The 23,248-nt window shown below is 44.9% G+C and overlaps 1 protein-coding gene across 1 annotated transcript in view; it reads left to right on the top strand.

Annotated features, from left to right (window-relative positions):
• LOC142748476 (alpha-2,8-sialyltransferase 8F-like) overlaps positions 1-22,016 on the top strand; it is a 116,256-nt gene extending 94,240 nt beyond the window's left edge. The window contains exons 5-7 of the mRNA XM_075855566.1: positions 13,411-13,520; positions 17,397-17,483; positions 20,751-22,016. Of these exons, the coding sequence (XP_075711681.1) occupies positions 13,411-13,520; positions 17,397-17,483; positions 20,751-21,210 (657 nt within the window). The 3' untranslated portion in view covers positions 21,211-22,016. The remainder of the gene's footprint in view (positions 1-13,410; positions 13,521-17,396; positions 17,484-20,750) is intronic.
• The last annotated feature ends 1,232 nt before the right edge of the window (positions 22,017-23,248 follow it).

The raw sequence follows: 23,248 nt of genomic DNA, 5'->3' as shown, positions 1-23,248 counted from the left end.
TCTCTATATGACGTGTTCTGTGGAGTGACGCTTCTCTATATGACGTGTTCTGTGGAGTGACGCTTCTCTATGTGACGTGTTCTGTGGAGTGACGCTTCTCTATGTGACGTGTTCTGTGGAGTGACGCTTCTCTATGTGATGTGTTCTGTGGAGTGACGCTTCTCTATATGACGTGTTCTGTGGAGTGACGCTTCTCTATATGACGTGTTCTGTGGAGTGACGCTTCTCTATATGACGTGTTCTGTGGAGTGACGCTTCTCTATATGACGTGTTCTGTGGAGTGACGCTTCTCTATGTGACGTGTTCTGTGGAGTGACGCTTCTCTATGTGACGTGTTCTGTGGAGTGACGCTTCTCTATGTGACGTGTTCTGTGGAGTGACGCTTCTCTATATGACGTGTTCTGTGGAGTGTCGCTTCTCTATATGACGTGTTCTGTGGAGTGACGCTTCTCTATGTGACGTGTTCTGTGGAGTGACGCTTCTCTATGTGACGTGTTCTGTGGAGTGACGCTTCTCTATTTGACGTGTTCTGTGGAGTGACGCTTCTCTATGTGACGTGTTCTGTGCAGTGACGCTTCTCTATATGACGTGTTCTGTGGAGTGACGCTTCTCTATATGACGTGTTCTGTGGAGTGACGCTTCTCTATGTGACGTGTTCTGTGGAGTGACGCTTCTCTATGTGACGTGTTCTGTGGAGTGACGCTTCTCTATGTGACGTGTTCTGTGGAGTGACGCTTCTCTATATGACGTGTTCTGTGGAGTGACGCTTCTCTATATGACGTGTTCTGTGGAGTGACGCTTCTCTATATGACGTGTTCTGTGGAGTGACGCTTCTCTATGTGACGTGTTATGTGGAGTGACGCTTCTCTATGTGACGTGTTCTGTGGAGTGACGCTTCTCTATATGGCGTGTTCTGTGGAGTGACGCTTCTCTATGACGTGTTCTGTGGAGTGACGCTTCTCTATGTGACAAGTTCTGTGGAGTGACACTTCTCTATGTGACGTGTTCTGTGGAGTGACGCTTCTCTATATGACGTGTTCTGTGGAGTGACGCTTCTCTATGTGACGTGTTCTGTGGAGTGACGCTTCTCTATGATGTGTTCTGTGGAGTGACGCTTCTCTATGTGACGTGTTCTGTGGAGTGACGCTTCTCTATGTGACGTGTTCTGCGGAGTGACGCTTCTCTATATGACGTGTTCTGTGGAGTGACGCTTCTCTATATGACGTGTTCTGTGGAGTGACGCTTCTCTATGTGACATGTTCTGTGGAGTGACGCTTCTCTATGTGACATGTTCTGTGGAGTGACGCTTCTCTATATGACGTGTTCTGTGGAGTGACGCTTCTCTATGTGACGTGTTCTGTGGAGTGACGCTTCTCTATATGACGTGTTCTGTGGAGTGACGCTTCTCTATGTGACGTGTTCTGTGGAGTGACGCTTCTCTATATGACGTGTTCTGTGGAGTGACGCTTCTCTATATGACGTGTTCTGGGGAGTGACGCTTCTCTATATGACGTGTTCTGGGGAGTGACGCTTCTCTATGTGATGCGCTTCTCTATGTGATGTGTTCTGTGGAGTGACGCTTTTCTATGTGAAGTGTTCTGTGGAGTGACGCTTCTCTATGTGACGTGTTCTGTGGAGTGACGCTTCTCTATATGACATGTTCTGTGGAGTGACGCTTCTCTATGTGATGTGTTCTGTGGAGTGACGCTTCTCTATGTGCCGTGTTCTGTGGAGTGACGCTTCTCTATGACGTGTACTGTGGAGTGACGCTTCTCTATGTGACGTGTTCTGTGGAGTGACGCTTCTCTATGTGACGTGTTCTGTGGAGTGACGCTTCTCTATATGACGTGTTCTGTGGAGTGACGCTTCTCTATGTGACGTGTTCTGTGGAGTGACGCTTCTCTATGTGACGTGTTCTGTGGAGTGACGCTTCTCTATGTGACGTGTTCTGTGGAGTGACGCTTCTCTATGTGACGTGTTCTGTGGAGTGACGCTTCTCTATGACGTGTACTGTGGAGTGACGCTTCTCTATGTGACGTGTTCTGTGGAGTGACGCTTCTCTATATGACGTGTTCTGTGGAGTGACGCTTCTCTATATGACGTGTTCTGTGGAGTGACGCTTCTCTATGTGACGTGTTCTGTGGAGTGACGCTTCTCTATGTGACGTGTTCTGTGGAGTGACGCTTCTCTATGTGACGTGTTCTGTGGAGTGTCGCTTCTCTATATGACGTGTTCTGTGGTGTGACGCTTCTCTATGTGACGTGTTCTGGGGAGTGACGCTTCTCTATATGACGTGTTCTGGGGAGTGACGCTTCTCTATGTGACGTGTTCTGGGGAGTGACGCTTCTCTATATGACGTGTTCTGGGGAGTGACGCTTCTCTATGTGACGTGTTCTGTGGAGTGACGCTTCTCTATGTGACGTGTTCTGTGGAGTGACGCTTCTCTATGTGACGTGTTCTGTGGAGTGACGCTTCTCTATGTGACGTGTTCTGTGGAGTGACGCTTCTCTATGTGACGTGTTCTGTGGAGTGACGCTTCTCTATGACGTGTACTGTGGAGTGACGCTTCTCTATGTGACGTGTTCTGTGGAGTGACGCTTCTCTATGTGACGTGTTCTGTGGAGTGACGCTTCTCTATGTGACGTGTTCTGTGGAGTGACGCTTCTCTATGTGACGTGTTTTGTGGAGTGACGCTTCTCTATATGACGTGTTCTGTGGAGTGACGCTTCTCTATATGACGTGTTCTGTGGAGTGACGCTTCTCTATGTGACGTGTTCTGTGGAGTGACGCTTCTCTATGTGACGTGTTCTGTGGAGTGACGCTTCTCTATGTGATGTGTTCTGTGGAGTGACGCTTCTCTATATGACGTGTTCTGTGGAGTGACGCTTCTCTATGTGACGTGTTCTGTGGAGTGTCGCTTCTCTATATGACGTGTTCTGTGGTGTGACGCTTCTCTATGTGACTTGTTCTGGGGAGTGACGCTTCTCTATATGACGTGTTCTGGGGAGTGACGCTTCTCTATGTGACGTGTTCTGTGGAGTGACGCTTCTCTATATGACGTGTTCTGTGGAGTGACGCTTCTCTATGTGACGTGTTCTGTGGAGTGACGCTTCTCTATGTGACGTGTTCTGTGGAGTGACGCTTCTCTATGTGACGTGTTCTGTGGAGTGACGCTTCTCTATATGACGTGTTCTGTGGAGTGTCGCTTCTCTATATGACGTGTTCTGTGGTGTGACGCTTCTCTATGTGACGTGTTCTGGGGAGTGACGCTTCTCTATGTGACGTGTTCTGTGGAGTGACGCTTCTCTATGTGACGTGTTCTGTGGAGTGACGCTTCTCTATTTGACGTGTTCTGTGGAGTGACGCTTCTCTATGTGACGTGTTCTGTGCAGTGACGCTTCTCTATATGACATGTTCTGTGGAGTGACGCTTCTCTATATGACGTGTTCTGTGGAGTGACGCTTCTCTATGTGACGTGTTCTGTGGAGTGACGCTTCTCTATGTGACGTGTTCTGTGGAGTGACGCTTCTCTATGTGATGTGTTCTGTGGAGTGACGCTTCTCTATATGACGTGTTCTGTGGAGTGACGCTTCTCTATATGACGTGTTCTGTGGAGTGACGCTTCTCTATATGACGTGTTCTGTGGAGTGACGCTTCTCTATGTGACGTGTTCTGTGGAGTGACGCTTCTCTATGTGACGTGTTCTGTGGAGTGACGCTTCTCTATGTGATGTGTTCTGTGGAGTGACGCTTCTCTATATGACGTGTTCTGTGGAGTGACGCTTCTCTATGTGATGTGTTCTGTGGAGTGACGCTTCTCTATATGACGTGTTCTGTGGAGTGACGCTTCTCTATGTGACGTGTTCTGTGGAGTGACGCTTCTCTATGATGTGTTCTGTGGAGTGACGCTTCTCTATGTGACGTGTTCTGTGGAGTGACGCTTCTCTATGTGACGTGTTCTGCGGAGTGACGCTTCTCTATGTGACGTGTTCTGTGGAGTGACGCTTCTCTATCTGGCGTGTTCTGTGGAGTGACGCTTCTCTATGTGACATGTTCTGTAGAGTGACGCTTCTCTATATGACGTGTTCTGTGGAGTGACGCTTCTCTATGTGACGTGTTCTGTGGAGTGACGCTTCTCTATATGACGTGTTTTGTGGAGTGACGCTTCTCTATATGACGTGTTCTGTGGAGTGACGCTTCTCTATATGACGTGTTCTGTGGAGTGACGCTTCTCTATATGACGTGTTCTGTGGAGTGACGCTTCTCTATGTGACGTGTTCTGTGGAGTGACGCTTCTCTATATGACGTGTTCTGTGGAGTGACGCTTCTCTATGTGACGTGTTCTGTGGAGTGACGCTTCTCTATATGACGTGTTCTGGGGAGTGACGCTTCTCTATGTGACGTGTTCTGTGGAGTGACGCTTCTCTATGTGACGTGTTCTGTGGAGTGACGCTTCTCTATATGACGTGTTCTGTGGAGTGACGCTTCTCTATATGACGTGTTCTGTGGAGTGACGCTTCTCTATATGACGTGTTCTGTGGAGTGACGCTTCTCTATATGACGTGTTCTGTGGAGTGACGCTTCTCTATGTGACGTGTTCTGTGGAGTGACGCTTCTCTATATGACGTGTTCTGTGGAGTGACGCTTGTCTATATGACGTGTTCTGTGGAGTGACGCTTCTCTATGTGACGTGTTCTGTGGAGTGACGCTTCTCTATATGACGTGTTCTGTTGAGTGACGCTTCTCTATATGATGTGTTCTGTGGAGTGACGCTTCTCTACGTGACGTGTTCTGTGGAGTGACGCTTCTCTACATGACGTGTTCTGTGGAGTGACGCTTCTCTATATGACGTGTTCTGTGGAGTGACGCTTCTCTATGTGACGTGTTATGTGGAGTGACGCTTCTCTATGTGACGTGTTCTGTGGAGTGACGCTTCTCTATATGGCGTGTTCTGTGGAGTGACGCTTCTCTATGACGTGTTCTGTGGAGTGACGCTTCTCTATGTGACAAGTTCTGTGGAGTGACACTTCTCTATGTGACGTGTTCTGTGGAGTGACGCTTCTCTATGTGACGTGTTCTGTGGAGTGACGCTTCTCTATGTGACGTGTTCTGTGGAGTGACGCTTCTCTATGTGACGTGTTCTGTGGAGTGACGCTTCTCTATGTGACGTGTTCTGTGGAGTGACGCTTCTCTATGTGACGTGTTCTGTGGAGTGACGCTTCTCTATATGACGTGTTCTGTGGAGTGACGCTTCTCTATATGACGTGTTCTGTGGAGTGACGCTTCTCTATGTGACATGTTCTGTGGAGTGACGCTTCTCTATGTGACATGTTCTGTGGAGTGACGCTTCTCTATATGACGTGTTCTGTGGAGTGACGCTTCTCTATGTGACGTGTTCTGTGGAGTGACGCTTCTCTATATGACGTGTTCTGTGGAGTGACGCTTCTCTATGTGACGTGTTCTGTGGAGTGACGCTTCTCTATGTGACGTGTTCTGTGGAGTGACGCTTCTCTATGTGACGTGTTCTGTGGAGTGACGCTTCTCTATGTGATGTGTTCTGTGGAGTGACGCTTCTCTATATGACGTGTTCTGTGGAGTGACGCTTCTCTATATGACGTGTTCTGTGGAGTGACGCTTCTCTATATGACGTGTTCTGTGGAGTGACGCTTCTCTATGTGACGTGTTCTGTGGAGTGACGCTTCTCTATGTGACGTGTTCTGTGGAGTGACGCTTCTCTATGTGATGTGTTCTGTGGAGTGACGCTTCTCTATATGACGTGTTCTGTGGAGTGACGCTTCTCTATGTGACGTGTTCTGTGGAGTGACGCTTCTCTATGATGTGTTCTGTGGAGTGACGCTTCTCTATGTGACGTGTTCTGTGGAGTGACGCTTCTCTATGTGACGTGTTCTGCGGAGTGACGCTTCTCTATGTGACGTGTTCTGTGGAGTGACGCTTCTCTATGTGACGTGTTCTGTGGAGTGACGCTTCTCTATCTGGCGTGTTCTGTGGAGTGACGCTTCTCTATGTGACATGTTCTGTGGACTGACGCTTCTCTATATGACGTGTTCTGTGGAGTGACGCTTCTCTATGTGACGTGTTCTGTGGAGTGACGCTTCTCTATATGACGTGTTTTGTGGAGTGACGCTTCTCTATATGACGTGTTCTGTGGAGTGACGCTTCTCTATATGACGTGTTCTGTGGAGTGACGCTTCTCTATATGACGTGTTCTGTGGAGTGACGCTTCTCTATGTGACGTGTTCTGTGGAGTGACGTTTCTCTATATGACGTGTTCTGTGGAGTGACGCTTCTCTATGTGACGTGTTCTGTGGAGTGACGCTTCTCTATATGACGTGTTCTGGGGAGTGACGCTTCTCTATGTGACGTGTTCTGTGGAGTGACGCTTCTCTATGTGACGTGTTCTGTGGAGTGACGCTTCTCTATATGACGTGTTCTGTGGAGTGACGCTTCTCTATATGACGTGTTCTGTGGAGTGACGCTTCTCTATATGACGTGTTCTGTGGAGTGACGCTTCTCTATATGACGTGTTCTGTGGAGTGACGCTTCTCTATGTGACGTGTTCTGTGGAGTGACGCTTCTCTATATGACGTGTTCTGTGGAGTGACGCTTGTCTATATGACGTGTTCTGTGGAGTGACGCTTCTCTATGTGACGTGTTCTGTGGAGTGACGCTTCTCTATATGACGTGTTCTGTTGAGTGACGCTTCTCTATATGATGTGTTCTGTGGAGTGACGCTTCTCTACGTGACGTGTTCTGTGGAGTGACGCTTCTCTACATGACGTGTTCTGTGGAGTGACGCTTCTCTATATGACGTGTTCTGTGGAGTGACGCTTCTCTATGTGACGTGTTATGTGGAGTGACGCTTCTCTATGTGACGTGTTCTGTGGAGTGACGCTTCTCTATATGGCGTGTTCTGTGGAGTGACGCTTCTCTATGACGTGTTCTGTGGAGTGACGCTTCTCTATGTGACAAGTTCTGTGGAGTGACACTTCTCTATGTGACGTGTTCTGTGGAGTGACGCTTCTCTATGTGACGTGTTCTGTGGAGTGACGCTTCTCTATGTGACGTGTTCTGTGGAGTGACGCTTCTCTATGTGACGTGTTCTGTGGTGTGACGCTTCTCTATGTGACGTGTTCTGGGGAGTGACGCTTCTCTATATGACGTGTTCTGGGGAGTGACGCTTCTCTATGTGACGTGTTCTGTGGAGTGACGCTTCTCTATATGACGTGTTCTGTGGAGTGACGCTTCTCTATGTGACGTGTTCTGTGGAGTGACGCTTCTCTATGTGACGTGTTCTGTGGAGTGACGCTTCTCTATGTGACGTGTTCTGTGGAGTGACGCTTCTCTATATGACGTGTTCTGTGGAGTGTCGCTTCTCTATATGACGTGTTCTGTGGTGTGACGCTTCTCTATGTGACGTGTTCTGGGGAGTGACGCTTCTCTATGTGACGTGTTCTGTGGAGTGACGCTTCTCTATGTGACGTGTTCTGTGGAGTGACGCTTCTCTATTTGACGTGTTCTGTGGAGTGACGCTTCTCTATGTGACGTGTTCTGTGCAGTGACGCTTCTCTATATGACGTGTTCTGTGGAGTGACGCTTCTCTATATGACGTGTTCTGTGGAGTGACGCTTCTCTATGTGACGTGTTCTGTGGAGTGACGCTTCTCTATGTGACGTGTTCTGTGGAGTGACGCTTCTCTATGTGATGTGTTCTGTGGAGTGACGCTTCTCTATATGACGTGTTCTGTGGAGTGACGCTTCTCTATATGACGTGTTCTGTGGAGTGACGCTTCTCTATATGACGTGTTCTGTGGAGTGACGCTTCTCTATGTGACGTGTTCTGTGGAGTGACGCTTCTCTATGTGACGTGTTCTGTGGAGTGACGCTTCTCTATGTGATGTGTTCTGTGGAGTGACGCTTCTCTATATGACGTGTTCTGTGGAGTGACGCTTCTCTATGTGACGTGTTCTGTGGAGTGACGCTTCTCTATGATGTGTTCTGTGGAGTGACGCTTCTCTATGTGACGTGTTCTGTGGAGTGACGCTTCTCTATGTGACGTGTTCTGCGGAGTGACGCTTCTCTATGTGACGTGTTCTGTGGAGTGACGCTTCTCTATCTGGCGTGTTCTGTGGAGTGACGCTTCTCTATCTGGCGTGTTCTGTGGAGTGACGCTTCTCTATGTGACGTGTTCTGTGGAGTGACGCTTCTCTATGTGACGTGTTCTGTGGAGTGACGCTTCTCTATATGACGTGTTTTGTGGAGTGACGCTTCTCTATATGACGTGTTCTGTGGAGTGACGCTTCTCTATATGACGTGTTCTGTGGAGTGACGCTTCTCTATATGACGTGTTCTGTGGAGTGACGCTTCTCTATGTGACGTGTTCTGTGGAGTGACGCTTCTCTATATGACGTGTTCTGTGGAGTGACGCTTCTCTATGTGACGTGTTCTGTGGAGTGACGCTTCTCTATATGACGTGTTCTGGGGAGTGACGCTTCTCTATGTGACGTGTTCTGTGGAGTGACGCTTCTCTATGTGACGTGTTCTGTGGAGTGACGCTTCTCTATATGACGTGTTCTGTGGAGTGACGCTTCTCTATATGACGTGTTCTGTGGAGTGACGCTTCTCTATATGACGTGTTCTGTGGAGTGACGCTTCTCTATATGACGTGTTCTGTGGAGTGACGCTTCTCTATGTGACGTGTTCTGTGGAGTGACGCTTCTCTATATGACGTGTTCTGTGGAGTGACGCTTGTCTATATGACGTGTTCTGTGGAGTGACGCTTCTCTATGTGACGTGTTCTGTGGAGTGACGCTTCTCTATATGACGTGTTCTGTTGAGTGACGCTTCTCTATATGATGTGTTCTGTGGAGTGACGCTTCTCTACGTGACGTGTTCTGTGGAGTGACGCTTCTCTATATGACGTGTTCTGTGGAGTGACGCTTCTCTATGTGACGTGTTATGTGGAGTGACGCTTCTCTATGTGACGTGTTCTGTGGAGTGACGCTTCTCTATATGGCGTGTTCTGTGGAGTGACGCTTCTCTATGACGTGTTCTGTGGAGTGACGCTTCTCTATGTGACAAGTTCTGTGGAGTGACACTTCTCTATGTGACGTGTTCTGTGGAGTGACGCTTCTCTATGTGACGTGTTCTGTGGAGTGACGCTTCTCTATGTGACGTGTTCTGTGGAGTGACGCTTCTCTATGTGACGTGTTCTGTGGAGTGACGCTTCTCTATGTGACGTGTTCTGTGGAGTGACGCTTCTCTATGTGACGTGTTCTGTGGAGTGACGCTTCTCTATATGACGTGTTCTGTGGAGTGACGCTTCTCTATATGACGTGTTCTGTGGAGTGACGCTTCTCTATGTGACATGTTCTGTGGAGTGACGCTTCTCTATGTGACATGTTCTGTGGAGTGACGCTTCTCTATATGACGTGTTCTGTGGAGTGACGCTTCTCTATGTGACGTGTTCTGTGGAGTGACGCTTCTCTATATGACGTGTTCTGTGGAGTGACGCTTCTCTTTGTGACGTTTTCTGTGGAGTGACGCTTCTCTATATGACGTGTTCTGTGGAGTGACGCTTCTCTATATGGCGTGTTCTGTGGAGTGACGCTTCTCTGTCTGACGTGTTCTGTGGAGTGACGCTTCTCTATATGACGTGTTCTGTGGAGTGACGCTTCTCTATATGACGTGTTCTGTGGAGTGACGCTTCTCTATATGACGTGTTCTGTGGAGTAACGCTTCTCTATGTGACGTGTTCTGTGCAGTGACGCTTCTCTATATGACGTGTTCTGTGGAGTGACGCTTCTCTATATGACGTGTTCTGTGGAGTAACGCTTCTCTATGTGACGTGTTCTGTGCAGTGACGCTTCTCTATATGACGTGTTCTGTGGAGTGACGCTTCTCTATATTACGTGTTCTGTGGAGTGACGCTGCTCTATATGACGTGTTCTGTGGAGTGACGCTTCTCTATATGACGTGTTCTGTGGAGTAACGCTTCTCTATGTGACGTGTTCTGTGCAGTGACGCTTCTCTATATGACGTGTTCTGTGGAGTGACGCTTCTCTATATGACGTGTTCTGTGGAGTGACGCTTCTCTATATGACGTGTTCTGTGGAGTGACGCTTCTCTATGTGACGTGTTCTGTGGCGTGACGCTTCTCTATGTGACGTGTTCTGTGGAGTGACGCTTCTCTATATGGCGTGTTCTGTGGAGTGACGCTTCTCTATGACGTGTTCTGTGGAGTGACGCTTCTCTATGTGACGTGTTCTGTGGAGTGACGCTTCTCTATGTGACGTGTTCTGTGGAGTGACGCTTCTCTATGTGACGTGTTCTGTGGAGTGACGCTTCTCTATGTGACGTGTTCTGTGGAGTGACGCTTCTCTATGTGACGTGTTCTGTGGAGTGACGCTTCTCTATGTGACGTGTTCTGTGGAGTGACGCTTCTCTATATGACGTGTTCTGTGGAGTGACGCTTCTCTATATGACGTGTTCTGTGGAGTGACGCTTCTCTATATGACGTGTTCTGTGGAGTGACGCTTCTCTATGTGACATGTTCTGTGGAGTGACGCTTCTCTATGTGACGTGTTCTGTGGAGTGACGCTTCTCTATATGACGTGTTCTGTGGAGTGACGCTTCTCTATGTGACGTGTTCTGTGGAGTGACGCTTCTCTATATGACGTGTTCTGTGGAGTGACGCTTCTCTTTGTGACGTGTTCTGTGTAGTGACGCTTCTCTATATGACGTGTTCTGTGGAGTGACGCTTCTCTATATGGCGTGTTCTGTGGAGTGACGCTTCTCTGTCTGACGTGTTCTGTGGAGTGACGCTTCTCTATATGACGTGTTCTGTGGAGTGACGCTTCTCTATGTGACGTGTTCTGTGGAGTGACGCTTCTCTATGTGACGTGTTCTGTGGAGTAACGCTTCTCTATGTGACGTGTTCTGTGCAGTGACGCTTCTCTATATGACGTGTTCTGTGGAGTGACGCTTCTCTATATGACGTGTTCTGTGGAGTGACGCTTCTCTATATGACGTGTTCTGTGGAGTGACGCTTCTCTATATGACGTGTTCTGTGGAGTAACGCTTCTCTATGTGACGTGTTCTGTGCAGTGACGCTTCTCTATATGACGTGTTCTGTGGAGTGACGCTTCTCTATATGACGTGTTCTGTGGAGTGACGCTTCTCTATATGACGTGTTCTGTGGAGTGACGCTTCTCTATGTGACGTGTTCTGTGGAGTGACGCTTCTCTATGTGACGTGTTCTGTGGAGTGACGCTTCTCTATGTGACGTGTTCTGTGGAGTGACGCTTCTCTACGTGACGTGTTCTGTGGAGTGACGCTTCTCTACGTGACGTGTTCTGTGGAGTGACGCTTCTCTATGTGACGTGTTCTGTGGAGTGACGCTTCTCTATGTGACGTGTTCTGTGGAGTGACGCTTCTCTATATGACGTGTTCTGTGGAGTGACGCTTCTCTAAGTGATGTGTTCTGTGGAGTGACGCTTCTCTATATGACGTGTTCTGTGGAGTGACGCTTTTCTATATGACGTGTTCTGTGGAGTGACGCTTCTCTATATGACGTGTTCTGTGGAGTGACGCTTCTCTATATGACGTGTTCTGTGGAGTGACGCTTCTCTATGTGACGTGTTCTGTGGAGTGACGCTTCTCTATGTGATGTGTTCTGTGGAGTGACGCTTCTCTATGTGACGTGTTCTGTGGAGTGACGCTTCTCTATGTGACGTGTTCTGTGGAGTGACGCTTCTCTATGTGACGTGTTCTGTGGAGTGACGCTTCTCTATATGACGTGTTCTGTGGAGTGACGCTTCTCTATATGACGTGTTCTGTGGAGTGACGCTTCTCTATGTGACGTGTTATGTGGAGTGACGCTTCTCTATGTGACATGTTCTGTGGAGTGACGCTTCTCTATGTGACGTGTTCTGTGGAGTGACGCTTCTCTATGACGTGTTCTGTGGAGTGACGCTTCTCTATGTGACGTGTTCTGTGGAGTGACGCTTCTCTATGTGACGTGTTCTGTGGAGTGACGCTTCTCTATATGACGTGTTCTGTGGAGTGACGCTTCTCTATGTGACGTGTTCTGTGGAGTGACGCTTCTCTATGTGACGTGTTCTGTGGAGTGACGCTTCTCTATCTGACGTGTTCTGTGGAGTGACGCTTCTCTATATGACGTGTTCTGTGGAGTGACGCTTCTCTATCTGGCGTGATCTGTGGAGTGACGCTTCTCTATATGACGTGTTCTGTGGAGTGACGCTTCTCTATGTGACGTGTTCTGTGGAGTGACGCTTCTCTATGTGACGTGTTCTGTGGAGTGACGCTTCTCTATCTGACGTGTTCTGTGGAGTGACGCTTCTCTATGTGACGTGTTCTGTGGAGTGACGCTTCTCTATATGACGTGTTCTGTGGAGTGACGCTTCTCTATATGACGTGTTCTGTGTAGTGACGCGTTCTGTGGAGTGACGCTTCTCTATGTGATGTGTTCTGTGGAGTGACGCTTCTCTATATGACGTGTTCTGTGGAGTGACGCTTCTCTATGTGATGTGTTTTGTGGAGTGACGCTTCTCTATCTGACGTGTTCTGTGCAGATAGACACCCCCCCCTCCCGCAACGCGATCAGGGGTCGCCTATGTTTGTCATGGCAACTCAGGGCCTGTAAAAATGACAATATGCTGCAATACAATCACCGGTTCAAGTCCCGTAGGGGGACTAAGTGAAAAAAAAAATCAATATTAAAAGTTCAAAACCCAATTTTTCCTCTAAAGTAATGTAAAAAATAAAAAAGTTAACACAATTGGCATCGCTGCGTCTGTGTCGTTATTTAACGCGCAAGAAGAAGATCGTAAAATATAAAACATTTAAAACGCCAAAATCGTTGTTTCCTGGTTAACTTAGTTCTAAAAAAAATTTAATGAAAAGTGATCAAAAAATTGTATTTACCAAAACATGGTACCGATAAAAACGACAGCTCTCCCCGCAAAAAATGACCCGTCACACAGCTCAATCCACGGAAAAATAAGAACGTTGTGCCCGTACGCTGCCCGCCGTCATCTCGGCCAGTCTGGCTACATCTTCTGTTCTGCTTCACCAGCTGCTAACAGAGACTTCTCCTGGAGTAGCGACCTGTGATTTCCTCGGAGCGAAGTCCCGATCCCTGTATAAGACTAATGAACGATAAAACTCAGATAGAACAGCACTGTCAATCCGTGGTACAGGAGAGGGGAGGGGGCATGGGAAAAAAAGTGAATAAATGAAAAAAAATTATATTATAACTCAACACCGATAAGGTTATTTCGGTGCTACGTTTAGCAATATATTTCAACCTCTTTTTGGATGTTTTTTTGCGTCACTTCAATATTTACTGATGTTTTTTCTCTCTCTCATTACAGACCTCTCCATTTTCTAAACCCATCGCAAGTTGTGCGGTGGTCGGTAACGGGGGCATTTTAAGGAACAGCTACTGCGGTTCTAGCATTGACAAAGCAGATTTTGTCTTCCGGTAAGAACGACATCCAAAAAGTTTATGTACAATTAATGCCTATTAATAAGTGGGCCGGCACTCGCCCACTGGGGTACGATAAGTCTCTGTGCCAATGCTAACAAAACGGCATTCAGCACACGTTACTATGCTGCCGGTGTATCGCCAATCTCATTGGTGGTATTGGGAATCATGCTGCCTATCAAATGTTATATATAGAAATCATCTCATCTATATCGGCACTTATCTGGGCACATCACTGATCGAAATACTATGTCCATAGGGGAAAGGGTCACACACACATCCAAGAAGTATCAACACCGGCATGACTATGCTTTCTATACCAACTATAAGTGGTATCTAGTTTCCGACTTGTGTTACTTACGTCCCCTAGTACTGGCCATATGGATATTACGCCCCTTAGGAAAAGATTTACCCCCAATTTTATGAAGGATCAGCCCTAACCCGATAGCGTCAGATCAACACCGGCATGGCTACGCCTTTTATACCAACTATAAGTGGGATCTAGTTTCCGACCCCTCACCCGATAGCGTCAGATCAACACCGGCATGGCTACGCCTTTTATACCAACTATAAGTGGGATCTAGTTTCCGACCCCTCAACCGATAGCGTCAGATCAACACCGGCATGGCTACGCCTTTTATACCAACTATAAGTGGGATCTAGTTTCCGACCCCTCACCCGATAGCGTCAGATCAACACCGGCATGGCTACGCCTTTTATACCAACTATAAGTGGGATCTAGTTTCCGACCCCTCACCCGATAGCGTCAGATCAACACCGGCATGGCTACGCCTTTTATACCAACTATAAGTGGGATCTAGTTTCCAACTTGTGTTACTTGTGTCACCTCGTACTGGTCATATGGATTTTACGCCCTTTAGGAAAAGATTTACCCCCCAATTTTATGAAGGATCATCCCTCTGTCACTAGCGGCGGGTCCACATCCACATGTATATAACGTTACACCAAATATAGAAAAACGTTATAAACAGCCCCAGTTAACCCCTTCCCTCCGCAGACATTTTTGAATTTATCATTTTCACTTTTTCCTCCCCGCCTTCCATAAGCCATAACGTATTTCGTTTTCCGTCGTACGGGGCTTGTTTCATGTGGGACGAGTTGTTGTTTTTGATGGCATCACTTATGGTACTATATAATATACTGGGAAACCGGAAAACAAAATCTTTGTGGGGTGAAATGGAGAGAAACGGCGACTCCGTTATTGTTTTTTTGGTTTTATTTTTACGGAGTTCGCTGTGCGGTAAACACTTTATTCCGCTGCTCAATGCTTTTCACGGCTATAACAATTTTCGATAACTAATTTTCCAAGGAAAAACAAATAGTTAAAAATGTAAATTTGTTGTGTGTCGCCACATTCTGAGAGCCAAAACTTTTTTTTTGTTTGTCGATTGAGCGGTATGAGGGATTCTTTTTTGTGTTGCGAGCTGAAGTTTCTCTTTGTACTATTTTGGGCACATGAGACTTTTTTATCATTTTTTATTCCACTTTTTGTTGGGAGATCCGATGACCAAAAATTTTTTACTGCATTCACCGTGCGGGTTAAATAATGTTATATTGTAATATCTCCGACTTTTACGGACGTGGCAATATCAGTTATGTTATTTTTTACATTGATTTAATGGGAAAATGGAAAAGATTTTATTTTTTTTAACATTTTATGTTTTGTTTTTTATATGCTAAAAAAAACTTTATTTAACTTTTTTTTATTAGTCCCCCCTACGGGACCTGAATCAGCAATCGTTAGATCACTTGCTCAATATACTGAGATACTAATGTTTGCGGTCCCTTGCGTTCTTAATAATGACGGGACCACAGCGCTGATTTAGTGCTGCGTACCGTTTTCTGTTTTTCCGTGCACACTGGCGCCCCGACCTCCTTCTATACAACATAGCCCCATTTAAGTGAATAGGGCTGGCTGTGGTTGCCTGTACAGTTGGGGACAACTGTGTAGGGAAACCTTAGTAGGAGAGGTGGTCCCATCATTCTCCTGAACAGTGGGGATCCTAGATGTCAGACCCTAACGGATCATAAAGTGATAGAATATCTCAGCAACATGCCATCACTTATAAAATGGGCATAACCCTTTAATTTAGAGAACCACACCAGTTCTACTTCAGTCTCGAAATCTTCTCTGCTTTGTGCTTCTTCTTTCTCTGCCACCTCCTCTACTCAGAGAAGGTACAAGATCTGCAATGCTGAGGAGCAGCGTTAATTTACTGTATGTCCTGCTTCCAAGAAATGTCTCGAAATGCGTAAAAATCATCTTTCAGGGTTCTAACTATTGACGTATGAAGATTAAAACGTGTTCTGCCTTCCATAGTCGTCTCTCGCACTGTATACAATGACAAGGTCATTGGAGAACGTATGATGTACTTTGAATTCTCTTCCTGTATTGGGTAAATAAATTCTTCTACTTTTAACATCGAGATGCGATTATCACAACCAAAACATGGAAGACAACTTTTCCTAATAATTAAGATATATTTCTTCGATGACCCCACGTCCGTTTCCACCAACCTGCATCTTGAATTCCAAAACCTCTTGTAAAAAAGATTCTACACAGAGTTCCCGGGATGTCCTTACATTCATTTCCTAACGTGGTCCGATGTTTCTTTCTATAGAGTCTACATGTCAACTTGAATTTTTATAGACCGATACAAAAGTGTGATGACTAGTTGTGTTCTACCAAATAATGACGTTCTACCTGGTCTCCTCGCTTGTTCCTTGTGTTTCCTCACCCTCTAAATTTAAACTTATGTCCCATCTCTTCAGGTCTGTCATCAATCATATTTCATAATCCACCTTCAGCATTTGGCATGATCAAAGCATAATTTTAGGATATTGACTCTTAAAATCATTGTGATGTAGGGAATTCATACACTGGTGGGAAATATCAGAGGTAGGTCTTCACACATGAGGTTGGCCCAAGGGTTGAGTGGGCACAATGCCGAACTAAACCTACTCTGGGTTCCCTTCTTCTTAAATTGTTACTTAGGCAAGATGTTTTCTGGGTTAGATTTGTAGTGTTGCAGACATTAAAGGGTGCTTATGTGGAAACGTTGTCATTTGTGGTGATGGGTGCTTGATTTACAGACCACACCATGGAAAAGAGGCCTCATATAAATCTGCTTCAAAAAAGCTCCCCATCGTCTTTTACCAAAATTCGTGGAGAATTGTCCACTACCTACATTTTCGCATAGGCAATGGCTTGTCACATCTTCACTATAATGTCAATCATAGACATCCAATATGACTTACCTACCAGATCCACCAGTGGCAGCCATCAACTGGAGACAGTTGGTCTATGAGTTGTGTTAAAAACCATGCCCGTAGGCAGACAAATCTATGAATATCCTCCATGCCCTTGGGTTACCCTTCAGCTGGCAGTTTGGGATTTTATAATCAAGTTCTTCGACTAAAAACCAAACATGAAGGACCTTTGATTTAAAACCTGGTGAAAATTAAAAGAATTCTCTGCTTGTTAGATGTACCTTGCTGGGACCTCTAGCGATCAGCACCTGTCAGTAAGTGTTCCATTTCCCAGCAGCGCCACCACAGGTAAAATTAAGCATTGCACAATATCCATTCATATCAATGTGTTGTCTGTGTAATGCGGGACAGGACAGGTCCTCCGGAGACGCTCTATGTACCGCTCTCCACTCTGGCCAAGAGATGAGGATCCTGAATAGAAGACCCCCCCTCTATTATCTCCGAATTCCATATTAGGGTGTTTAATATTGGGTTTAATAAACTGGATAATCCCTATTACCAGAGATCTGACCATCACATGCCACTCTCAATCAGGAAGTCCCAGTTTACATCTTTTTGGTCACCTTCACATTTATTTTTCAGGCTGAATTTTCCTCCTCTGAATTGGACGAATGACGTTGGGACCAAGACCCACCTCGTCACTGCCAACCCCAGCATCTTAATAAATAAGTAAGTGCCTCAGTCCTCTTATCAATGGTTCAACTCAACAGACATTTCACTACAGGATCTACTCATTGCGGAGCCCGGGGACCAGGGATTGTCAAATGAGGTGTGACACGATCACGGCTATAACAATTTTGGCTGCTCCTTTCTCAGATGTTCCAGGACCCTCATAATAGTGATAGAAGCCACAGTCCTTTTCTTACCTCACTTGGTCCTCAGCCTTGTTTTATATACTTTAAAGAAAAAATGCACAATGACGCAACATAGGGCATCATCTCACGATAAATAGGAGCGGCAGGAAAGTGAGAGGTGAACACTCACCTGCCAGCGGGAGATGAAATTACCAAAAAACAGCGATCCCGGCAATTACATTTTTTATGGCGTTCACCGTGCAGGTTAAATAATGATATATTGTAATAGTTTGGACAATTTTTTTTTACATTGCGCTTGGTGGAAATGAGACAAGCTTTTTTTTTTGTAACTTTTAATATTATTTTTTTTTTCATTTTTAATATATATATCTTTTAATTTATCAAAAAAATCTTTAACAGTATTTTTTACTAGTCCCGCTAGGGGACTTGAACTAGCGATCGTTGGATCACTTGCATGATATCATGCAGCACTAATGTATTGCAGCATATTGTTATACTGACTCTGGCAGGGCTTCATAGGAGAACAAAGATGGGAGACGTGTGGGCTTTCATCAGGCCCCTAGGCCACCATATCAACCATCGACACCCCACGATCGCGTCATGAGGGGCCAATGCAATGTTACAGGGGGCTTTCCCTATTTCTAACTACTTAAATGCCACAGTCGCTATTTGACTGCGGCATCAAAAGAGTTAAATGAGCGAGATCGCGCTCGAGTGGGATCCCACTCGTTACACTGAAGTGTTGGCTTTAAGTTACAGCCGCCATGCTCGTTCAGCCTGTGAGCCGCTCCATACTCCCCCCACCATACGTACGTTGTATGTATATGGAGGATGTCGGGAAGGTGTTAATACCGCAAAGGGAACGGTGCCTTCGTAAAGGGTCATTTTTTACCATCTGGCACTTAGAATATCGTAGTGCATCTCAGCATTCGATGCCGCTTGTTTTATATACATGTCTTCATACATGACTGTGCTGATCCTTTCTTCTGCCCTTCCCTGGGCTCGATAGTCTACTAGGTGTCGGGGAGTAGAGAGACATCCAAAAACTTACGACACTGGTAGAGGCCTGCACCCCCTGTATCATTCACCGATGAACAACCCTAAATGGTAACCAAACGTCCAACCAACTTCAGTGACCTGTCAGAAGTTTTGATCGGTGGGATCGGTTTGCACTGAGATCCCCACCGATCACTAAAAGGAAGCGGGAGAAGCGCTCGTGTGAGCACTGAGCCGCTTCGTTTCTGTTCGGCTTTTCTCAGAATCCTCACCGCTGCCTATAAGCAGGAATAATAGGAGAGGGAACGGGATCGGTATTAGCGCTGATGACATAAAGAAGGATCCTTTTTGGCACATCAAAGAGTTTTATTATGGAAATCCTCTTCAATGCTGAGCTGGCGTCTTCATCAGGCTCATAACACACATACAATGCAAGTACAACATATATACACAGTAAGACAGGTAAAAATACAAATGGAAATGATAAAAGCGACGTTATTCCAGGTCCGGGGGTAAAACGTGATGGACAAGTATTCAATGGCAAAGTAAAAACAGTGAGTTTGATGCAAAAGTGATATATGGAAAAGCTGTACATAGGCAAAAAAAGGCATAAAATGGCATAATGGTAATAAGAAATATAAACTACAAGCACTGTGTAAATATATATATAATCCATAGGCTGACTGAAAGCCTAATTAAAACTCCACTTCTGGTGGGTAAACTCAACTAATATACAACGGTATTCATGCAAGATAGATATACGGATGTAGCCATCTTTATCTTGACTCTGATAACTTGCTGCAGAGTGATATCACACAACAAAAGCCATTGAAAAGTCATTGAAAAAGTCAAGATAAGAGATCTAGCCATTGTGTATTTATTGTGTTAAAAGTCAAGATAAAGACGGAGACGTAGATAGATAGATAGATAGATAGATAGATAGATAGATAGATAGATAGATATGAGATAGATATGAGATAGATAGATAGATAGATAGATATGAGATAGATAGATAGATAGATAGATATGAGATAGATAGATAGATAGATAGATAGATAGATAGATAGATAGATAGATAGATAGATAGAATAGTCAAAAGTGACCTGCTTACATGGAATAAACTATATTAGATTGTACATGGTCGTATAGATGAATAATATTTAACCTTTATGAGAATATAGATCATAAAACATTGTTAAAAACTGGAGGAAACTCCCCTCATGGAGCAGACACAGCAGATGTAGAGTATAATGATACATATGTAATACCTGCACACAACGCCATGATCAATGTACTGGGAAGTAACGTATAATAGACCCCGGTGCAGATAGGAGTAAATATACCGCAATGATGGACCAGAATCAGATACACAAATACATGAAAAAAGTGCAAACCGTCTAATAAGTAGAACTGACCAAATGATTGCACGAAATCCTGTGTGCTGCGTCCTGGGTCGGACTGGCCCACCAGAGGATCCCCTGATGGGCCCAGATTCTGACCCAATAATGGGTCCCAAAAGATCTAGCAGAAGACAATTCCCTAATGAAGCTCCTTGATGTTACAAAAAGAATCCTTCTTGATGTCACCAGTGTTGTTACATATCCCGTTTTTCTCTCCTCCCTGCTATGTTACTCGAATATCCACATTTAGAACATAGGTCACAAAAACATTTACTTTTTTTCCATGTGTCAGATGTTTTGGAGATAAAACAGCCATTATGTCCCATAGGCCAAGCCAGACCTAATATTTTACTCAGGTTCCCCATACACCCCGTGCTGTGATCTATAATATGAGGACACAGAAATGTGGAGGTTTGTCCGGGATAACCCTGGTTCTTCTGATACTGGACATACAGTATTTTGCTGCACGGGGCTTACTCACTGATGGAGTTACCCTCCAATTTTTATTTCAAGTAGAGATTTATAGCAACTTCTAGCCATGTGATTTTTGTAGTTCACTAGTATTGGAAAATTTGTTGTATTCGCTACAGACCTGGAAATGTGTGAATTTGTTTGCTCATCTGGCCGCCATCTATCCTGATCTGATCTGATTCATATCCTATAACTGTAAACAATCATAATATATAATGTTTGGTTAATTCTCCTTAAAATGTCTCCTTAAATAGGTTCAAAAGCCTTAAGGATAAGAGGAAACCATTCATCAACATGGTGAAGGTTTACGGCTCAGCCTTTGTTCTTCTACCAGCCTTCTCATTCTCAATGAATACCGAAGTCTCCTTGCGGACACTCTATTCTTTGGAAGACTTTGACATGAGTAGCAAAGTGGTATTCTTCAATCCACAGTATCTGTTAAAACTTGCCGCTTACTGGAAAGGGCTTGGGCTCAAGTTCACACGTATGTCCTCAGGCATCATGCTGGTCAGTGCAGCATTTGAAGTTTGCCAGAAGGTGACACTCTACGGTTTCTGGCCATTTTCTCAAGATCTTGAAGAAAATCTAATCCCACACCACTACTATGATAATGTACCTCCTAAGGCTGGCTTCCACTCTATGTCTGATGAGTTTTATCAGTACCTACAGATGCACAGTGAAGGAGCTCTGGAACTCATACTAGGACAATGTTAAAGACCTACGTAAACGACTACTGCTAATGGAGAGGGTAATATTTTGACACACTAATGGACATTTAGGAATTCATTAAAACAAAAAACAAAAAATTATTGTAGAAGACCAAGAACATCCAAACAATAAAGAGAAGAGCTTCATGGGATCACAAGATCTTTGAACCTTACTCATATAAGGTTATATAAGACTAGGAACATTAGTAATAATAGGATAAAGCAGTGCCTGTTCATGGGGTATATGGACATCAGAGAGGAGATGTCTCCTGCTCGGGACTCCCCTCCATGAGCCACATGAACCCGGTCTGCCTGAGCGCCAGTAGCCATATTGCAGATTATAGAAATAAAAGAGCGGAGTAGAAGAGATTACAAAAATACTCACCATCTTCCCTGGTCTCTCGACGTCACTTCCGGAAAATTAGATGACGAAGCTGTCCCATGTGACTGCTGCAGCCAATCACAGGGTGCAATAGCCACATGATACAGCTAGAAGGAACATGTCACTATGGGAAACCAGGTGAGGTGGTGAATTTTTTTTTTTTTTACATTTTTGTGTAATTGCAAGTGCCCGGATTGCCTTGTGAGACACCCTGATGTCTTCTAGGACTGTATCCAAGTGGGATACAGTCCTAGAAGACATCAGAGAGTCAGACTGGGCTATTGGGGGACTTGTGTTTTGCAGCTAATTTATTTGGACCAAATTAATTTTGGGGATAGGTCGATAGGAATGGCCCCGAAATATATTTTTTGTAAATTCGCTCATCAGTTCTCATTGCTGTGAACACAAATAATTCAATTTTATTAATATTTATTGTCTAAATATTTATTGTTTTCTAACTTTTTTTTCTTTAATTATACTCAAGCTTTCAAATTTGCCTATTAATAGAAGTTTTATCAATGTGGAGAGTTATATTGAGTGGATTATAAAATAATAATAATAGTAATAAAAATAAAAAATATTGTACAATTTGAAAAAAATATAAAAAAATGGAGTCATGCGGGATTCGGATGTTCTGTACTATGATAATATTATGTAATATTGGAATTTCCTGATGTTTTCCTGTGATAGATATACCAGAGAGGGCTCATGTGGTAGACGTCCTTGAAGTAAGAGGATTTTCATATAAATTAATGGGTTCCCTAATTAAATTGAGGTGTCTTGGTAGATCCCTGTGCACGGTCTCCATGGAGATACACATAATCAATAAGAAACTGTGGGCACGTCATGACGGCATGCTCTGCACGGCACCATATTATGGCGATATTCTCCCCTAGAAGCAATGCCTCTCTGTAGTACGGCATTCAACGGAGCATGGCACTTTTTTTTTCCTCTTAGATGCCATAGGAATCTGAAAGAAAAAAACCTTTGTATGCCTTCACATATGGAAACATATAGTAGTACAGTATTGGCACATAGATGAACCACAGTCTTTTCTATAGTGTAACACACCAGAGCAACCAGGTCTATGGTTCATGGCTAACTAAGTGCCAATCTAAAGTGTGTATGGTTGAAATGCAAAGATTAGACAGTGACCCTGAGGGTATGTTCACACGACCTATATTCAGCCATTTTTCGGGCCTTAAACACAAAAAAAACGGCTAAAAATACAGAGGCTGAACGCCTCCAAACATCTGCCCTTTGATTTCAATAGGAAAAACGGTGTTCCGTTCCCACGGGGCGTTTTAGTAGTTATATTCCATCGATTGGAATTGTATATATTATCTTCAAGGTGTTTGTTCATGAAGACAATCCCTTTCCATCTGCCTTGTTAGGTCAAGTGGACATTATAAAGGGGTCCCCCACTCTCCAGACCCAGAGTGGACCACAGCGAACAAAGTGTGGCCCTCTCTGGCGGACCTGATACAGTCATATATTACATGGTTGGCGATTCATTTGATGAGCTCCCAGCTTATCTCCTGGCTACTTTGACCTGTCACATATTTAACGTGATGTCAACTCCTGGTTTAATATTAACTCAGATCCTACACCCGTTCCGAACGTTCTTACAGCCCTACTGCCCAATTGGGGGCCATACATGAGA

This window comes from Rhinoderma darwinii, chromosome 3 (assembly GCF_050947455.1).
Source record: "Rhinoderma darwinii isolate aRhiDar2 chromosome 3, aRhiDar2.hap1, whole genome shotgun sequence".
Classification (NCBI taxonomy): domain Eukaryota; kingdom Metazoa; phylum Chordata; class Amphibia; order Anura; family Rhinodermatidae; genus Rhinoderma; species Rhinoderma darwinii.
Note: the sequence above shows the minus strand (reverse complement) of the source record. Positions and strands in the feature narration are given on the sequence as shown.